The sequence below is a fragment of the Nelumbo lutea genome, chromosome 3 (genome assembly GCF_056320005.1).
Source record: "Nelumbo lutea isolate HS-2025 chromosome 3, American lotus-T2T, whole genome shotgun sequence".
NCBI classification, from domain to species: domain Eukaryota; kingdom Viridiplantae; phylum Streptophyta; class Magnoliopsida; order Proteales; family Nelumbonaceae; genus Nelumbo; species Nelumbo lutea.
Window position 1 is genome coordinate 91,290,001 of NC_142686.1, and position 20,446 is coordinate 91,310,446.

Here is a 20,446-nt window from a genome sequence, read left to right on the forward strand (position 1 = left end):
CTTTGGTGCCGAGGTGTCTTTGTGCCGAGGTGCCCGAATACCCGAGCTCCCAAACTACTGACTAGACTCCCCTTGCCGAGTTGTCCTCCCGCTGGCAGGTCATGTCCACGTGATCTTTACTTACTAGGTCAGACCAAATCACCCCTCATCAGTAACCATCAATGGTAGTAGCTGTAATGGTCTCTCTTGGAATAAAAAAAGGACAAGGTGGATGTAATCTCAGAGTCTCCTTTATGATACAGTGTAAGTAGTCCATCCGACTAATGTCATCTTCTTCAACCTTGGATTTTTTACCAACCACTCTTCATACCTCTTCTTGGGCTTTCTTCATGACATTGGTTTTTTTTGCAAGCTCTGCCATAGCCCAATCCAAAGTAACAGTTGATGTATCAATTCCAGCAATAAACCTGTCCTTCAAATGAGAAAATGAGAAAAAATGAGGGAAAAATAAAGTACTTGGTACGCAATAATTGTAATGAGGCACTACTAGAGAGAGAGAGATACCAAGGTGAGTGCTTTTACATTGTCTCTACTGAGACTTAGATCTTTTTGAGCTTGCAGTAAAGTATCCACAAAATCCTGTTCATCTACCTCACCATCATTTCTTTTGGAATTGAGATGTTGTTGGATTATCTGATCAAGGATGGCATCCAACTCTTTCCAAATCTTCTTTATCTTCCCACGAAACCTAGTGAGTGTATCAATCCATCCCAAGAATGGGAAGAAATCTTGCATGCTAAAAGCTCCCATTATGACCAGCATCTCCTTCACCAAATTCCCTAATCTTCTATTGCCATCCTTTTCTCCATAGTTCCTGCCTATGGTTACTGAAGATACTAAACTATAGGCCATAGTGTGCATCAACTGGGATGCCCAATTGGCAGGAGCGACTTATCTCATCCATCATAGTGGCTACTTTTTCTTCCCTTACAAACTTGAATGACTCCACTCTCTTTCTGGTCAAGAGCTTGATGAAACAAATCTTTCTCACCTCTCTCCAGTACTCACTATAGGGTGAAAAACCAATGTCAGTACATCCATAGGAGAATGCATTTGTTTCTGTAGTTGCAAACCTATTTGAGAAGACGAGATCTTGGATCTTTATAATCTCTCTAGCCATATTTGCAGAGGAGACCACAAGAGTGGGAAAACTGCCTAAGTGTAAGAGCATGAGGGGTCCATACTTCTGGGACAGAGCTGCAAGAGAGCGATGGGGGAGTGTTCCTAGTTGGTGAAAGTTTCCAACAATTGGAAGATTTGATGGAGACGGTGACAAATTGGGTTTGTTTAAGGGAGCTCTACTGGCTATAAACAGAAATAGGAATGAAACGAAAAGAAAGACTAAAAGGAGAAGCCCTTGTTGTTGTTGCAATAGTTGAAGCAGTATTGCATGTAGCACTGCCATTGCATGCATATAATGATGGACGACTAGCTACTTACAAAATGACCATATGTTTATAGGGAGAAACCAAACTCTCTCTCTCTCTCTCTTGTGTGTGTGGTAATTAATTATAGTCTAAAATTAAAGCATAAAAAAATCTTCATTATGGCCCAATCTGGCCTGGCCAATCAATAAGAGATCTAGTCTATTGTGCTGTCATTTTTGTTCTCTTGCTAGTTCATTTTGTTCTCTTGCTAAGTCCCTGGCCACAATTGTAAATGAGTAATTGTGCTGTCATTTTTTTTTATATATTTTGCTTTTATTAATTTCCTAATGTTTAAATTGTTAATACACTGAATTGTGTTTAACAAAGAATAATATATACTTATAGAAAAAAAGATGATTTGATTAATGTAGTTAATCGGATTGTCGACTTGTCTCCCACTTGGCAATTTGAAAAAGTCATGTTCAGCCCCCTAGCTAGCTATTTTGGGTGTACCGCTTCATTAACATCTAGGCTGTGTTTGATTGCAACCCAAATAAATTTGCATTGATGCAAAATTATGACGGTGCAAATGATTTGAATGCAACTTCTCACTTATTTTTGTTTCAAAGTTTAGCTTATTTTATTTGGTTGCAGTACAAATGAAGTAAATTAAGACATGAAACAAAATTAAGTAAAATCCAACACAAAATTAAATCAGAATTTGCATTTTGTTTTTCATTTGTACTCCTATACTTTTGTACTAGTACAAATAAAATTGCATTACAACCAAATACAGCCTTAGCAAAAGTGATAATATTAAAATAGAATAAATAGAAATAATACATGTGAGCCGTAAGCACTGATTATAATATGAAAATGGTCCAGCAGGCTGGATTAGACTATAATTGTATTCATATGCAGTATTGTCCAGTGGGGCACGTAAATTGCTTATGCATATCGCATGGCTGAGAATTTCATCAAATAATAATGAATGGAAACTTATAGAATAAAAGAGGAAAAGCATTAAAATAAATTGATAAAGTACCATATAATTTGATCAAGGTTCAAAGCATCAAGATATATTAAATCTATTAGAACTCTTACACTTATTTATTTATCTTTCTGGTTTGTTAATTTATTGGTAAATATGTTAAACTATGTAATAGTGTTTAAAAAAAGATTAAAATCAAGCAACTGCAACTAATCAAAGACCTTACCCACTGGTAGGGGTTGGTAACATGTCATGTTTATATCATGGTGAAGTAGGGGTATTCCAATATATGAGTTCATAAGATATAATAATTAATTGCGTTAAAATTTTAAATATGAACACAACTTGTTTATTAGACGGGTAATGCAATACAATACGTGAATTTTGATAAATAATACCTTATTTGCTATCACGTTTATGATTTCAGTTTATTAGTCAGTTATTTTTCCCATATCATATATTTTCTATGTCATAGTCGAACCCTTTGTTTTAACTCTATACTAAATGATACATATAATCTAAATTATTTAGAAATCAACACCACTAACCTATTTAAATTAAACAATAAATAGACTTAAATATTAAAATAAGCATTCAATTATTCATTATTTAAATAAATTACTAAAAGCCATCCAATGTCATTCTTACCAACCACAATAGTATTTCGTTCAAATTTATATACATGATCTAAAACTTGAAACTTTGGGTCATAAACAAATCATTTTCAAGTCAAGTGGATCAACCTGAAATTGACATATTTATTAATCATATTAAATGAATAAAAATATGATTTTAATGTACATGATTAAGATAAATATAAGCCCATAAACTTCAGGTCATATTTGAGTCGTGTTAAATATTGCCACCTTATCAAATAGCCACTTGCATGACAAATTTTGGGACCCATAGAATAATGGTGGGCCAGTTAGATATCAATTAAACCTTAGACTCTGTTTAGGAAGAATAAAATATAAATATAAAGTTTAGAAATAGAATATACAAGGTTTTGTGCTATATATATTTGTATTTGTACTGTTCTTAAACTGTGCTTTAGAAACTTGCTCAAGCCTAAATGCCCAATAAAATCCAAAGTGGGTGGTTGTGATTGGGCTTTTATCCTTTGGTTGGGTTGGGTAGTAGGTTATGTAATGTTTTAAAAATGAATTTAGAGGCCAAATCATTTTTACCTCCTACTTGCAGGTCACTGGGTTTGACCATTCGAATCAAATGGACCATCCGAATCAAGTGACCATCCTAATAGCCACTTGCAAGGAGAGGTTGCAAAAGTTTAACTCTCGTATTCTCAATCTAATCTGAAATGTATAAATACAAATCCAAATCAACCTTTTCTCGTTGCATACGAAGAGAAGAAAATATATTTCTAGAAAATCCTGAAAAGAAAAGAGGGAATAATTCGCTATTGCAATTGATTACAAGTACGAACAGTGAAACTTGTGATGAATCTGTCAATACGATCAACACGAAATGATAGCATCTCATTGGTATTGTCAATTAGCAATCCAAATTCCTCTAGCCCACAAAACCCAAAAGAAATTGTTACGTTGCATAAAGAAGACTATGAAGGGGGCAGAGGAGATTTCTCTCAAACATCTTTCTCTCTGCACAATTCGAAGTATGAAAACGGCATTAATTATAGCGAGCAGAAGTACGATCAATGGCAGAGGTGAACATGTGAACTAGATGGTGGCAGGCGGCTGATGAATCTCTTGGTGGTTCATTAGCTTCCAATATAATTTATACAAACGAAAGGAAGAAAAGAGTTGTGAACGAGGGAGAATGGTTTAAGGGTGAGAAAGAGGAAGAGAGAGAAGGACACGATGAACAGTGTCTTGGGGGCCATTTATTGATAGGTTTAAGGGTAAAGGCAGGGCAATTTTGGCATTTACAAATGTTAAAGAATATAATAATAGACTGTTCATCAAATCGATGAAATTTCCCAAACCGATCAACTTTTCGGTTTAACTTTTATGCTAACCGGATATGTTGGGTCGGTTTCAGTTTAGCTATTTGTAAATCAATCAAAATCGACCTGACTTAATTATACATACATATTAATATTTTGGACAAATTTCTTAAATTATTCCTATGGTTTTAACTAATTGAATAACTATATTGTTTGGTATCACCCCTATTTGTTTCTGACAATTGTTATTGCTGCTAATTTCTAAATAGAAATGATGGAAAGTCAGATTTATCTTTCCATTAAATCCCGTCCCTCATTCTTCAAATGCACCTCCTTCCCAGTTCCATGCCTACCATCGTCACTGTAATCCATATTAGGTCATCAAAATGCTTGAAACAGTAAAAAACCTCATCGATTCCATTGGCACAACCGGCTTCAGTTCCAAGTTGACGGCTGATTAGGAGAAGCTCCACCAAGAGGTCATCGATTCCACACCGTCGGTTATTGATGAGTACAAAAATTTGTACAGTTTCACTGGTTCTGAAATGAGGACATAGAAGAAGGATTTTTAGTTGCAGAAAATCCAAACTTGGGTTTCCCAAACCATCAACATCACAGTAGTTTTGTTCGAGAGTACAGAGAATGGCTTTTGTCTAGGAGGAAGAGCATTAACATTCCTTCAACAATTCTAGAACAGTGAAGAATCCCTATGGCAGCACCTGTTGGACAGTTTTTGTATGCCATTAGCTTCAATCAGAATAATGTACATTATAACATTTATTGTAAATGAATAAAGTACATATTTGATACATGTTCATGTGGTGTGTTTCTATGTAATACCCTTAAACTGGATATTTAATGAGACTCGTGTTAGTTTAGAATGTTCACAGCTAGTGGGTCAGTCTGAGGAGACCTATCCTGATAAGGCTGACACTTATGTGCCACCAAGTCAGTTGGGGTGGCCTGTCTCAGCCGCCAGGGTAAGACCCAAGGCACATGCAGTGTAGGATTAATTGAATCTTTGAACCGGACCAGATTTCCAGTATTGCCCTGGACCTTGGAGATTAATGGGCAAAACTTGAAAGTTACACCCGACCCCTAGACTCGATTATGATACTGCACTAGGTGTCGAATTGGGCTGTCTTTGATGTACCAATCAGTGAGATCCTTAGCGGGGGTCAAAACCTGGGTATGTTGGGACAGTTTGAGAATTCATCTGAGTGGGTGATCATAGTGACAGGATCAGCCCCTTTGTTGGACAAAGGTAATGATCGGGGATGCACTCTCACTGATGGAAACCAAGACTGCCGGCAACCGATTTCAATTGTTGAGATTTGTTTTGCAAAATATATTTTATATGAGATATAAAAGTATATATATTATGGTTTCTAAAATATTTGCAAAATGTTTTAATTCCCAGGATCCATATAAGAAGAGAGTGCAACATTGTTCCTTGTAGCCGAGGGAGAGGTCCTCTCTTGTCGGGCAGTGTTTGATTATTATGGGTTGAGAGGTTAAGTGTAAGACCATTGAGGGTAATACCTGATGGGCTAATCTAGCATCTGCCTACAGTCCATGGGTGTTACAAGGTGGCTTGGCCCAGGGACTACTTAGGGTAAGTGTTAGACCCATAGAGCCCATGTGATGGGTTTCAGGGGTGCACTGCCCATAACAGTGTATTCGGCCAGGCCTTGTAACAAAGGCTGGATTGAAACCATATGCCTAATGTGTAGATCAATGTTTGGGTCCCACACCATACAAGGAAGCCCAACTGGGCAGCAGTTAGGAAGGTTAAGTGAGCACACAACCTCAATGGACCTAAAGCCCATTTCGAACTGGGCTAATTTAATCAGTTAAATAAGGGGCGGATTCTAAGATTGGATCAGCAGATAGGATTGGGTCTTAACCCTATCCACTCAGAGAGTCTAGATCTAAATGTGATTCAGATCTGGAAACCTCCTAATGAGATTAGGAGAAGGTTGATCCAATCTGCAGATAAGATAAGGGTTTACCCTTATCACTTAAAGGGAAGTTTGATCCAAATATGATTTGGATCAGTAATTCCTAATGGGATTAGGAGCTAATCCCTTTAAGGCTATAAAAAGAAGAGGGGCGGGAACCTTTAGACACACAACACAAGTCCTTCACTTGTCTTCAGAGCTAAAATCACAAAAAAGAGAATTCAGCACATCTGCTAAAATTCTCTCTTGCCGTCTCCTTCCTTCCACCGCCTCACTTGCCAGTTCGACCTCCAGTTCAGTGGGAGAAATCAAGATTCAATCTTGACATCAGTTCTTTGTGAAGGGACTGATAAGAAGCTATGCTCACGTGTCATCTTGTTATTTCTTGTGAAGGATTAGGTTCTTGGAGAGAACACTACTGATTCTGCTCCATCCTACACTGCGCCATCTTCAGTGGGAGCAGTCTTTGGATCATTCTTTGGGCGTGAACACTTTCGTTGGGAGATATTATTTCTCCATATCAGGTATAATCCTCTCCTACTGCTTTTGTTCAGATCTGGTTCGATTCATGGTTCAAAATTGATCCCTTGAAAAATATGATTTTTCTAAAATAGGGAATGCGATTCCCAATTGAAGGGAGAGAAATTTTTGAAATTCGCCCACAGTGGTATCAGAGCCAGGTTGCAAGTCTTGAACCAAATTAGATCAAATTTGAACCTGCGCAAATGGGCAAAAGGTGTTCTACCCGATTTGCGCAGATTTGATGTTTTTTCTAGAAAATTTGTTTCCAGTTAATGGACGATTAATCTGAAATTAATTTTATAAATCTGATTATTATTTAGAATTGTTCTTTATAATTTTCTTGATTCATGGGTTGTTCGTATACATGGAGATCGAATCTTGATTGGCATAGGGAACTTGTGATTTTGTAGTTTCTTGATTATTTTATTACATTTGGCCTGTAAAATATATATATATATATATATATATATATAGACTAAACGTATAGGCATTCGATATGATGTAATTTTTAATAGAAATTAGGTTTTCTATTTATTTTATTTTGGATTGAAGATGGCGGCATAGAGAAGGAGATTTCGTAGATGGGAGAATCGTTATCTGCGATTTGCAGTTTATGAAACTGCAACCTGTGATCTAACCTCTGTTTTGCAGGTCGGATTGTGCGAACAACCCTATTTGATTGATTCTTGCCTGTTCTTTTATCAATAATTAATTTCAGATTAATTCTTGAATTAAATCTTTAATTAAATATCAAACCCTAGACCCATTCGAACCAGATTGGTCCAAACTGGTTGGACCGAATCTAGGGTTCGATCAAGGCTGAATGTCAGCCCTATTTTTCCCACTAATGGGCCTAAGGATTGATAATAAATTAAATGTTTAATTCGGCCCAACCTGTAAAGGCCTAATTTTAAGTTGTTAAAACTGCTAAAGCCCAGTTCGCGGATTAAGCTACATGGGCCGAACTGATCAACCCTAATTCATCCCATATACCTAGATAATATTAATGGTTAGTATTATGGATTAAAATGGGCTTCATATGGGCTTTACAGACATTTAATTGATTGGATCAATTTATCCTTGCATGTGATGTATGTATGTGTGATGTGCTTCGAGCATGAACCATAAGAACTTGGTCCATGCAATTTTGACAATGGCTCTTGCACACCCATGGCTAAATACATATCATTGCCATGGTGTCCCTTTTGGTCATTGGATGACCTCCCTCAATGGTGGGCCCCACACCTCATGGAGAGGTTACGTGCGAAACCCTAGCCGATTTGGGCCCATCGAAATCTGGCTTTATGAGAGTCAGTGGGAGCCACTATGGTTTGACCTAGATCAAACTAAGGCGTAATTACTATTCCCTCCAGCTAATATGAGTGCATGTGATAGGGAGATTCATATGATGAACTCTCTAAAGGCCTTCCATCATTAGCAAGGTTCAGATTTGATCTAATTTGGTTCAAGACTTGCAACCTGGCTCTGATACCACTGAGGGGATGAGAGATCCATCGTATGGATGCCCAAATCTTGAGGAATAAGGTGGGCGAATTTCAAAAATTTCTCTCCCTTCAGCACCACCACCAAATAAGGAGAAAGAGTATGTGAAGAGTCTTTGTCCCTTAGTCTGGTTAACGAATTAGTTTCTGCTGAAGACGAAAAGGCTTCTCCGTTCATCTTCTCCAACTGGCACAACTAGCATCTCTTTTGCAAATCTGAACGATTAGGATCCTGGAATCCAACTTGATGAGCGCAAATCCGCTGAAGACGGAAGAGCTTCTCCGTTCATTTTCTCCAATTGGCGCAACCAACATTTCTTTTGCAAACCTGAACAATTAGGAGCCTTGAACCGCTCGATGAGTGCATATCTACTGAAGATGAAAGAGCTTCTCCGTTCATCTTCTCCAATCAATGGAAGAGCCTCGGACCCAACTTGGTGTCTTCTCGTTTCTCTCTCTCTCTCTCTCTCTCTCTCTCTCTCTCTCTCTCTCTTCTTCCTTCTCTTCTTCTTATTCTTCTTCCCCCATCAACCTCACCTCCCTTGTTTTACTCTAAGACCACATTGTTGTTGTTGCAACTTCTAGTAGTGGCGATGGTCTCTCTCTTATTTCCACTCTCTCCTTCCTACCTGTTAATTTTACCGAGACCTTCACCGTTGCCGCTGCAACTACCTCTAACCCTCCCATCCATGACCGATTGAACAGATCCATGGTCCAAATCAAAGGTACATTTGTGCTTCTCTGGATATTGAAGAAACCATTGAAGGTGACCCAAAGGTATAGTTGTGCTGCTCCGGATACTGAAGATCAAAGGTACAGTCAATGGCTTTGCTTCTTGCTCATATTTACTCTCTAAATCGGTGGTGAAACCTCTTCAAAATCTTGGCTTTGTTCCAGATCGATGGAACATTGAGTTTTAAAATGTGTAATGTGGTGTTATGTGTATGGGGCACTGTATTGCCAGAAAATTGAGGGGAAAAGATGAAGAGGGTAATATTGTGTTTTAAAATGCGTAATGTAATGTGGTGTTATGTGTATATGGATTTTGATGGAACATTAATGAATGCTAACATTAGGGGTAGAGTTAGTCAATTGTTAAAAACAGTAGGGGTAGTGTAAGACAATAATTAAAAGGGTATGGTTAATTAATTAACTAAACAATAGGGGTAGTTTAAGAAATTTGCCCTAATATTTATATTTTAAATTTATATTTTTCTAATATGGGAAAGTGAAAAATTTTTCATATTTCCTAGTTTAAAGCATTTTATATTGTAAATACCAAAATATATTTTATATTATAGATTTTAATTTTTTTTCTTAAATTTACTTCTTTAATAATACTATCACAATTCCTTAAATTTAAATTTAAATCTTTTAAATCGACCCAACCCAACTAGGTCAATTCAATTGGCCAAACAACTTGGAGTTGAATTGAACTGACCTGTGAAAACCCTTACATAATATTAGCGTTTTTTGTTATTTGTCTAACACCAATATAAGTATATAACCAAAAGGATGTAGATGCCATAGTTAGACCTATTCATGGGCTAGGCTAGGCCGGGCTAGGCTTTGCCTCCTTATAAACAAAATATCACCATGCGTGAGCCTAAGCCTAGTCTTTCTCATGTGTATGCAACTGTGATTGTGGGGGAGGGTTTTGATTGGTCAAAGCTAATGTTTCAAATTGATAATTCCATCAGCCTGACCTTATAGTCTCATCAATTTGCGTCCAAAAATTTTATTGCATCAGCCGATCGATCTTATCTTAGAAAAATTGAACCCTAGTCTTTCTCATGTGTGTGCAATATTGCCATTTTTACCTCAAACGTTTTGAGCTGATCAATACAAGTTACTCAAAAATATACATTGTCACACATTATGAGTGACTTTAGCTATAAAAATTGCAATAGGATTGATAATTGCCGTTTACCCAAAAGAAAGCATGCCCTGGAACACTCACGTGGAAAAAATGTCCCTCACCATTTTGTATTGATCAGCCCCAAACATTTAAAGGAAGAAATAGAAAGGTACAAAACACAACCTTAATTTGTATTTTATTAAACCGTAGTTATAAATGCGAAAAACTGTAGCTATAGGTTTATAATTACGGACGGGCTACGGTCAAGAAACGGTAGCTACAGTGGCAGTGGCTATAGGCAATAGCTACGGCTAACTGCATCCGTAGCTACAACTAACCTATAGCTATGGTTTATGCCTGTGGCTAAAGCCTAACTTAAATAATTACATAAGCATTTGTAGCTATGGTTTTTAAGTTATCCGTTGCTATAAATTTAACTTTTTAACTACGGTTGTGTAATGTCCATAACTACAAGAATCAATACAAGAATCAGATTATCCCAAGAGTAGCAAATTAAGAGAGAGGGAGAGAGAGAACATAGAGTAATGAAAGAGATGGAGACAGGTTGAAGCTGAAACATTCCATGATGTAGATAAATATCACTGATCAATACAAGAATCAGATTATCCCAAGGCAGCCACAGTATTTGAAGATTGAGCTAAGCCCATAAAAATATCATACTTTTTTAAGACATAATATAATAGATCTGATCATCAAAACTCAGGTCTTTAAGAGGTGCAATATTTGCTATAACCGAAACACAGCAGCAAGAAAGAAATGAGAAAGACAAAGAGGTTTTCCTTTTGAAATCACAGTTGAGTGCAAAAGATACAATCATAGGAGATTTAAAAAATAAGATAAGTTTTGAAAAAAGGCAGTGTAGCAGTGCAGAGATTGTGCAGTAGTTGCTTTTGTGATTGCAAATAGATTGTCTGAAATAAACTATGCAGAGATTCGCGTGCAAAATTCAAGGTTTATGCAACTGCAGGCACAGTCAAAGAGAATTATGTTAATATTTTATTGATGCTCTTGTGTCTGCGACAAGCCTGTGATCACCCTCTTCTTGTCAAGGATTATGATTCTAATTCTGTTTGGAGTTCCTCTATAGAGACTGCAAAGAAACTTCCTAGGGAGAAGAAGCTGGATCTTTTGAATTGTTTGGAAGCCTAAGAAATTTGTGGCATTTGCAATGATCCACCTGAAGATGCTGTTGATACCATCTGCAGCCAAGTTTTCTGCAACCAATGTATCTGTGAACGCCTATCTAGTGATGATAACCTGTGCCCTGCAACAGACTGCAAAGTTAAACTCAGTGTAACTTCTGTTTTTTCCAGAGCCACACTGAAATGCTCTCTTTCTGACCAGCCTGGTCAGGGTAATTCCAATTCCAATTTTGCCTCTAATCTTGTTCAGACATTTGAGCCATGTCCAGAGGGTTTCCTCTGATTCATCCCAAATCAAAGCTGCTCTAGAAGTCCTGAAAACACTATCTAAACCATTGGAGTGTACACCAAAGGATAATACTTCACACTCCAGTAATCAGAATACCAACTGTGCAGAAAATGGATCTGATTCTCATTCAGATTTTTCATTTAAGAATAGCCCTGTTTTTGTGCAAGCACCATCAGAGAAAGGATCTGGTGGATTTGTTATTGATTTCTCATGGGAGGAGTTTCTGCTGCTGTTTCCAAAACAGCAGCTGCTCCAATTGAGCGTGTGAAGCTCTTAATACAGAACCACGATGAGATGATCAAGGCTGGTCGGCTGTCTGAACCCTACAAGGGTATCACTGACTGTTTTGGAAGAACAATCAAGGATGAAGGATTCATTTCTTTATGGAGAAGCAATACTGCCCATGTCCTTAGATACTTTCCCACACAGGTAAGTTCATCAAGTTGATGTTTGATAGATCACTTCATAATTAATCTGGATAGCTCACAAAGAGTTGAATCCAGATTTTTTATTTCTTTTATTTGTGCATTATTTAGCTGTAGTTTTTCATCAAAATCTTAGACCTGTAAAATTTGCACCAGGCCTTGAACTTTGCTTTCAAGGATTACTTCAAGAGAATGTTCAACTTTAAGAAAGACAGAGATGGCTACTGGAAATGGTTTGCTAGGAACCTGGCATCAGGAGGTGCAGCTGGTGCTTCATCTCTTCTGTTTGTCTATTCCCTTGATTCTGCTCGAACACGTCTGGCTAATGATGCCAAAGGTACGAAGAAGGGTGGTGCAAGGCAGTTCAATGGATTGATTGATGTGTACAGTAAAACCATCAAATCTGATGGGGTTGCTGGGCTCTACCATGGATTTAACATCTCATGTGTTGGGATTATTGTATATCGTGGACTCTATTTTGGAATTTATTCTCTTAAACCAGTGGTGTTGACTGGTTCATTGCAGGTTAGTAAAAATATGAAATGGAAATAACACACATTATTCATTTCTCTCTTTTTCTAAAGAACAAAAATTTTCCCGATTTCTGTTAAGGGCATTTTATTGATCATTTACTCTTTTAATTTCCTATTGGAAATAACACACATTACTCATTGCAGGTTAGTTTCCTATTGGGATGGGGGATTACAATAGGTGTTGGGTTGGCATCTTACCCAATTGATACTGTCCGTAGAAGGATGATGATGACCTCAGGAGAAGCAGTTAAATACAAGAGCTCATTAAATGCATTTTCTTAGATTATTAAGAATGAAGGTGCAAAGTTTCTCTGTGTTATTAGTATCAGCACTCAGAGATCTAGAATTATTAAATTAATCCTATATATGAGCTAGGAAGGGGAAATGAGCTCTTCACATTTTACAGCAACGTAAGGTAAGCCCTGCAGTCAGCAGGAAGCACAGAGCCTCAACGCGTCTCTTTGCTATCTAATCTGTGGGAATTGAATTGAAGTAGTCTGTCTGTAGTAGTAGTCAGGCCATGGACCATGGTGAACCCCCCAACCCCACTGACCAGCCAATCATCGCCATTCTCCCTCTGTCCTGCCCTCTGTGTGTTCTCACCTACAGGATTCCATCTGTCTTGTATAGTTCCAAATGGTAATCGTATAAAACCTAATGACAAGTGGCCTTTCATCTACTTATTTACTCCAGTAACTTTTTTGTTCTTCTGGATGTCAAGACACACAAACCGGACTGCATTTGCAGGAAAGGATGGGTCAAAATAATGATCCCCTCCATGAGAAAAGCATAACAACTGTTGAAACTGAAAGAAAAATTAAATAGAAGAAGGATATCTAATTAGTTATCAGTAGAGAAGAAAATGGTCTCTCTCTATAATATGCTATTGATGTCTAATTAGTTATCAGTCCCCCTTCTTCTATTTATTATTCTTCTTATTGGCCATCTATTCTTTGCAATTTATCTTTTACTGGTGTTCCTTTCTTCTCTCTCTAAACATGAATACTGTTTCCCAAGTTTGCAAGTAGCAAGCAGCTTTCTTTTAGCAGGTCATAACCTGAAAAACAATAGACTATTGAACCAGGCACCCCCCCCCCCAATGTATTTACCTATGGCAACCTTAGCTTTCCAAAAAGAAAAATCATTGCTTGAACAAGATTTTCCCCATTTTGGAAAATAAGGACACTGCAAAAAGAAAAACCAGCTTTCTTTTAGCAGGTTTCTCTCTCTCTCTCTCAAATTTTGGAAGTTTCAATGATTCCCCTTGAAAGTCACAACAGTATTTGGAGACCGGTTTCATCATATGGATGGATGTAAAATTGTACATGAATTCATATATAGAATTCAGATGATCAACTTTCCTTTTTTGGGTACTGATTTGGGCAGGTCCCATTTTTTAATAAAGATGGAACTTCAACAGTCCAACCTCCCCAGCAAAAAAAAAAAAAACAAACAGAAAAAAGACCATCATTTTATACTGATAAGGCTCAAAACCGTTGTTTTTTGTGATTCTAGTTTCTTATTTGAATAAACTGCATTAACTTTGAATGTTAAGTTAAGATCCCCCAAACCATTCTAAACCTCTCCCCAAACAGACACCCTTTCAAGACCACCCATCGACCTCTGCCAAATTATACAAGATTTCTCCAAAGATTCTCAACAATTATAAAATATTCTTTTGATGACCAAACCAAAACCCCAAACCCATAAAATCAAATAAATCTCACCATGAAAGAATTACCCACCAACCATCTTTCTTTCAACCAAAACCCCAAACCCAGAAACTCAAATAAATCTCACCATTAAAGAAATACTTATCGACCATCTTTCTTTTGGAAGAAAGATGGAACAACCTCACTTGATACCCCCATCCCACTGGTTAAAGAATTACCCACAAACACTCTTCAATGTTTTCCTTTTCCTATAATAACTTCTAATTTTAATTTGAAAATAAATATACCTAATTAACAATTGGTCCATGAAAGAAATTGGAAAATTGATGAACTAATTAAGTTGATGAGAGATAGGGCATTTAAAAAAAAAATGCGGTAACGAAGTAGCACACCTTTGCCGTCCGAATAGGTTCTGTATCCAAATGAAGTTGCACACTTTTACCAAGCCAGCGTCTAGAGAAAGATAAATGATCCTTTTCGGTGAGAGAAGTAAAGAGTGAGAGAGAGAGAGAAAGAGTGATAGAATCAGAGAATTGAAATTCTTACCGTCGATGGATTCTTCCTACATTAGCACCCGAACCAGTTGATCAATTGTGATAAAATAAGAAACGAAAGAACAGAGGAGGGTTTTATGAGTGAAAGCAAGATTAAAGAAATGAGGAGTGGTTTCAAAACTAAAGAAGAGTGATAAAATAAGAAACGAGGAGAAGATAAAGAAGATTAAAGAATAAAAGAGAGTTTCAAAACTAATGGTTTTGGGGGCGGGAGGAAAATACTAACAATGTCTTTAACCACGGTCATTATTGACCGTAGCTACAAGGAAATTTCATGTAATTATGAAATTATTAATAATTTATTGATTATTAATTATTATTTATCTTATATATATATATATTTATTTATAGGATTGGGGTGCTCACTTCGTGCACGAAATGGAATCTACTCGTGCGAGTAGATTCTCACGTGATAGCAACCCATTTCCTATTAATTATATAAATTGTTAGATATTAGAATTATATAATTATCTAATTATATAAATATATAATAGTTATTATAAACATTGTTAATAATTAGATATCTAACCGTTCGAATGATTTTGACTATTTTTTATTTTTAATTTTTTTTTGTTAGAATAGGTCGACCGTTCGACCCAATAACCAGACCCCTAGCCGGTTTGGTCTCTGGGTCGGTTAATGGTTTTGACCATTTTTTTATTTTTTTGTTAGAATGGGTCGACCGATCAGTTCGAACGGTCAGACCGTTCAACCCGATAACCAAACCCCTGACCGGTTCGGTTTCCAGGTTGGTTTTAAAAACCATGATTTTATGTCATTCAAGCGTGTGACTCATACGACCCGAAAATGGAACCGTTCTGGCCACCGGTTTTTGGGTCAACGGTTTGACCGTCCAGTTCGAATGAACGGCCCGTTCTAACAACAAAAATAAAAATAAAAAAAAAATAAAAAAACAGTCAAAATCATTGAATGGGTCAATGGTTGACAATTTGACCACTTGCATCAATGGGTCGTTGAATGATTCAATAGTTTTTTTTCCAGGGACCAGGATTGGGGTAAAACGGAACTGGTTTCCTAGACGGTTCCTAAAAAAATAAAAAACTGGATGACCCATTCTGACAACAAAAATTATAAGCAAAAAATTGAGTGTGTGAGGTCCATTAAGCAGTACCATATGTGTTATGTCATTCGAGCGTGTGACTCATACGACCTGAAAACGGAATCGTTCTGGCCATCGGTTTTCGGGTCGACGATTCGGCTGTTTGGTTCAAACAGATGTCCCGTTCTGACAACAAAAATTAAAAAAAATAAAAAAAAATACCAAAACCCATTGAACAGGTCAATGGTTCGACTACCTGGGTATGGGTCATTGACCGATTCAACAATTTTTAGCCAAGGACCGAGATTAGGATAAAACGGAATTCGTTGCCTAGATGGTTCGACTACGGGTTGATGGCCCCTACGAAGCAGAGCCCCTCCACTAGTATTTATTTATTTTAATAATTTCTTAATTATTAATTTCAATGCATTACATGAGTTTCTAATCATTTTAGTAAATATTTTAATATTTATTAATTTTTATCTTTTTATTAAAATATTTATTACTTTATTATTTTTAAATATATTAATTATTTTATAATCAATTTATAGCCACCAATAACTAAAAAAGGTAATAACCAATGCAAGTGGATTTTTATTATGATTTTTTGAACTATCGTACGACCTAGATGGTCGGACCATTTGGTCGAGGAACTGTCCAGGCAACTAGTTCCGTTTTACCCCCAAACCTAGTCCTTGGCCAAAAGCCGTTGAATCAATCAGCGACCCATTGACCTAGGCAATCAAACCATTGACCCATTTGACTCGTTCAAAGATTTTGGCCTTTTATAATTTTTTGATTATTTTTTTTTGTCAGAATGGGTCGTCCATCAAACCAGATGGTTCGACCCGAAAACATGTGGGTAGAATGGTTCTGGTTCTAAGTCATTTTTTAAAACATTAGATTTTTATCAAAATTCACCAAGGGTTTGGATTGGTCAAAGCCTTTTCAATATCATATCTTTTGGGCAATATAAAATTTTCCAGAATTATAAATAGTTTTTAGTCATTAACTTAATTTATTGTTATAACCACGGATAAATAGAATACGTAGCTATAATTATAAATAATTTGTACCCATAGGTACAGAGATCTTTAGCCACTAACAAAATGACCGTAGTTGTAGGTTATTTTCTGATTTTCTAACATATAGCTACGGATATCTAAACACTGTGGCTATAGGTTTCTTTTAGCCACGGACCATTAACTTGTAACCACAAACAAACCGTCTGTAACTAAAGTTTAGTTTATAGCTACGGTTTTTATGTCCATAGCTACAGTTTGGTAGCTATAGTACAATTTTCTTGTAGTGTCATGACATTGTAATACTCACAAGTCACAAACAATGTGTTGACAATGCTTGGACAAGGGTGTTTTAGTCTTTTCATCATATATTTTTTTTTGTATTTAAGCGCCCAAGTATCCTCTTCTTCTTCTCCCACGAGATGACTTGTTGATGTTAGATCGCTGCCGGATCACGTCAACAATCCATATAGGTGATGGCGGTAGTCAATGAATCTTACACGGTTTGGTTTGTCCTGATTCCAGAAGTTTTTTTGTATGAATTTTGTAACTATTTGAAGCTTCTATGTTTTTTTTATGGATTTTTCAAAAAGAAAATTGCAAAAATTCTAGATTTGATGTTGAGCCTTATACAACATGTTTAATGAGGTTTTTCTACTACAAAACAAAGACATTTGGGTCATTTTACATTTAGGGAGTAACGGGAAGTAGCCTGTAATTTTCTAACCCCTATACAATTTTTGAGAGATTTTCTTCTCCCTCTATTTTGCCGTCAAACTAGTTTTTTGGCCTCCTTGTTTCTCTTAAATGTACGGTGATCCATTTTCTTGGGTCTTTATCTTTGGTCCGGTATTGATGGTCTTTTTGATTGACAAGAAAGTGTTTTGATAGAATATGGAAGTATTCAAGGATGTACAGATTTGGTTTCCAGTGTGCTCCTAGGAAATGTAGATATTTCTAATGGTATGATAACCATTGTTAAACTTGATGAGACCAACTTTCTGCAATGATCCCAATTTGATAAGCTTAATGTCATAGGAAGAGGTTGGCATTCATTATAAGAAATGAGGTAAAGCCAAATCCTGAAGATTCAAAATTTGCAAAGTGGGAGCAAAATAACTCTCTTTTAATGTTATGATTGATTTGCTCAACCCAATCTCATATTGCTTGTAACTACATGTTTCTTCTAACTGCTAAAGATATTTGGGATAGAGTTATTGCCACCTATTCCAAAGTTAACAATACTACTAGATTGTACCAACTTCGAAAAGAGACTTGCAATATCCATTAGGGGGAAAGATTTGTGGTTATGTATTTATCTTTTCTACAATCTATTTAGAAAGAAATGGATCATTTAAAAGCTCTAGCATGAAAGGATCTTGAAAATGGTGAGCAATACTGAAAGTTCATGAAAGAGAATAGAGTCTTTGATTTTTTTAGTCTACTTGAACCTAGAGTTTGACTTTACTATACAACATATTCTCAGTGTCAACATTGTCTCTCTTACTTCTGTTTACTCCCTTGTACAAGGGGAGGAGAGTACTAAGCATCCTATTGTTGAGAAGGATGAGGATATTATTTGTGATTATTGCAAGAAGTCAAGACATACTATGGAAAGGTATTGAAAGCTCAATATGCATTTAAAACTAGGAAGAATGGCAATGCTCACTTGGCTATAGTTGGTAATGATGTTCAAGCATCCTACTTACCTAGTTTTGGACATAATAATCCATTTAGTTCATATGCTAAGACAGGTATCGCACTTGCTTGTTCCACATCTTTCAGCCCATCAAATGTAGACTCTGGCCTAGTGCCCATATGACTAGTATACATTCACATTTTACTTGATACAAATTAAATCTAGGAAAGGGTAAGATTATTATTATTGATGGATCTTATACCCTTATCTTGGGTTAGGGTGAAGGCAAACTCACCCATAATCTTTCTCTTGGATATATTCTCTATGTACCTCAATTACATAAAAATTTATTAGTTAGTTTTCTTACAAAATCCTGTTTCGTGACCTTTTTTGTATTTGTCATGTTTTCTAAGACTTGAGAACGGGGAAGATGCTTGAAAGTGGGCATGAAATTGATGGAGTCTACTTCTTTGATGGATATTTAGGCTATGTTTGGTTTGAAGGAAAATGCAAGGAAAGAAAGGGAAACCTTTACAAACCTTATATAGGTTCCCTTGTCTTTCCTTTCTTTTCCCTACCTTTTCCTTTAAACCAAACATAGCCTTAGAGTATAGATTATTGAGTCAAATTGAGTTTTGTTCTAACGAGAAAATAAGTCTTTTAAAATTATGGCATTGTTGTCTTAGTCATATGCTTTTTTTTTTTTTTGTAAAAATTTTATTTCTAAATTTGTTTAACTCAGTGCCAAAGTTGAACATTGAATGTGAAATTTGTCATCTGTCCAAACAATGTAAAACAACATATTTATCAAGTAATAAAAGAAGCAATATTGCTTTCCATTTGGTTCATACTGATGTTCGATGCCCATATGCTATCCCTTTCAAGGGTGGGTATAAATACTTCATTCTCTTCATTGATGACTATAGTTAGTATAGATGGATCTACTTGATGAAAAGTCATGATGAGGTTCCTATGATTGTTCAAAACTTCATGAATATATTAGATACATAATTTGAGAAAAGAGTTAAGATAATAAGATCTAACAATGCTAAGAAATACTTTGAAAACTATTTGCGTGGATTTTTTGAGAATTGGAGAATTATTCACCAAAGTTCATGCGATCATACTCCACAATAAAATGTGGTTATTGAAAGGAAGAATAGGCATGTGATTGAAGTTGCTCAAGATTTACTATTTCAAACTCATGTTCCCACTCATTTTTGGGGTGATGCTATTGAGACAACTATGTATCTCATTAACAGGCTACCACTAAGGGTCCTTAACCTTTGATTTCCTTATTAGTTTCTCTACACTGATGTATCCCTCTTTAATTTAGAAAAGCTATAGATGTTTTGATTCTTGGCATAAGTTTGATCCTAAATCAATTAAATGTGTTTTTCTTGTTTACTCTCTAGTTTAGAAAAGCTATAGATATTTTGATCCTCTATCTGACAAGAGATATGTTTCTAAGGATGTTACATCTTTGGAGTCTTTTTTTTTTTTCTAGCCATCCTGTCTTTCTCTTTAGGGGAGAATGAAAGTGAAGATTGGACCCTCTTCTTTCTTCTTATTCATGTCCCTGTTCTTTCTTCTCCTCCATCTTTTCCTTGTAATAATGGTATTCCTTCCCCTTTCCCTCCTCCTCCTCCTCTTGTGTATCGGCCTTGGTCCTACAATAGTTTTTCATAAGGTGCAATAAGAGGGTGGCTTTTAAAGATGAATGCCCATCACAATCTGGTCTCCCTAACTTGAGTAATCTTGAACCTCTTGATAATTTTGTTACTGATCTTAACCTTAATCTTCCTATTGCCATCCCCAAGGAAAACAAATACAGGATACACACGGAAATCGGGTGCCTCATCTTTTTTTCATGTGTATTGGACTCATATTAGACCATATCGGGGGCATATCAAGGGTGTATCGTGGTGTATAGGAAGCGTATCGATGAAAAAGATACGGCAAA

The 20,446-nt window shown here is 36.3% G+C and overlaps 1 protein-coding gene and 1 pseudogene across 1 annotated transcript; one reads left to right on the forward strand and one right to left on the reverse strand.

The window, feature by feature from the left end:
- Nucleotides 1–148: 148 nt before the first annotated feature.
- On the reverse strand, nucleotides 149–1,405 carry LOC148866842 (cytochrome P450 71A1 pseudogene; annotated as a pseudogene).
- Nucleotides 1,406–10,874: 9,469 nt separating this feature from the next.
- LOC148866843 (ADP/ATP translocase 1, mitochondrial-like) lies at nucleotides 10,875–13,214 on the forward strand. Its single transcript, XM_088978404.1, has 3 exons — nucleotides 10,875–12,006; nucleotides 12,159–12,527; nucleotides 12,680–13,214. The coding sequence occupies exons 1-3, from the start codon at nucleotides 11,788–11,790 to the stop codon at nucleotides 12,815–12,817; spliced, it is 726 nt and encodes a 241-aa protein (XP_088834530.1). The 5' UTR covers nucleotides 10,875–11,787; the 3' UTR covers nucleotides 12,818–13,214.
- The last annotated feature ends 7,232 nt before the right edge of the window (nucleotides 13,215–20,446 follow it).

Bases quoted from the DNA above. Each gene is read 5' to 3' on its own strand.
- LOC148866843 (XM_088978404.1), top strand. From the start codon at position 11,788: ATGGGAGGAGTTTCTGCTGCTGTTTCCAAAACAGCAGCTGCTCCAATT. The intron at 12,007-12,158 runs GTAAGTTCATCA...AATTTGCACCAG, and splicing joins TTAGATACTTTCCCACACAG to GCCTTGAACTTTGCTTTCAA. The intron at 12,528-12,679 runs GTTAGTAAAAAT...TACTCATTGCAG, and splicing joins TGTTGACTGGTTCATTGCAG to GTTAGTTTCCTATTGGGATG.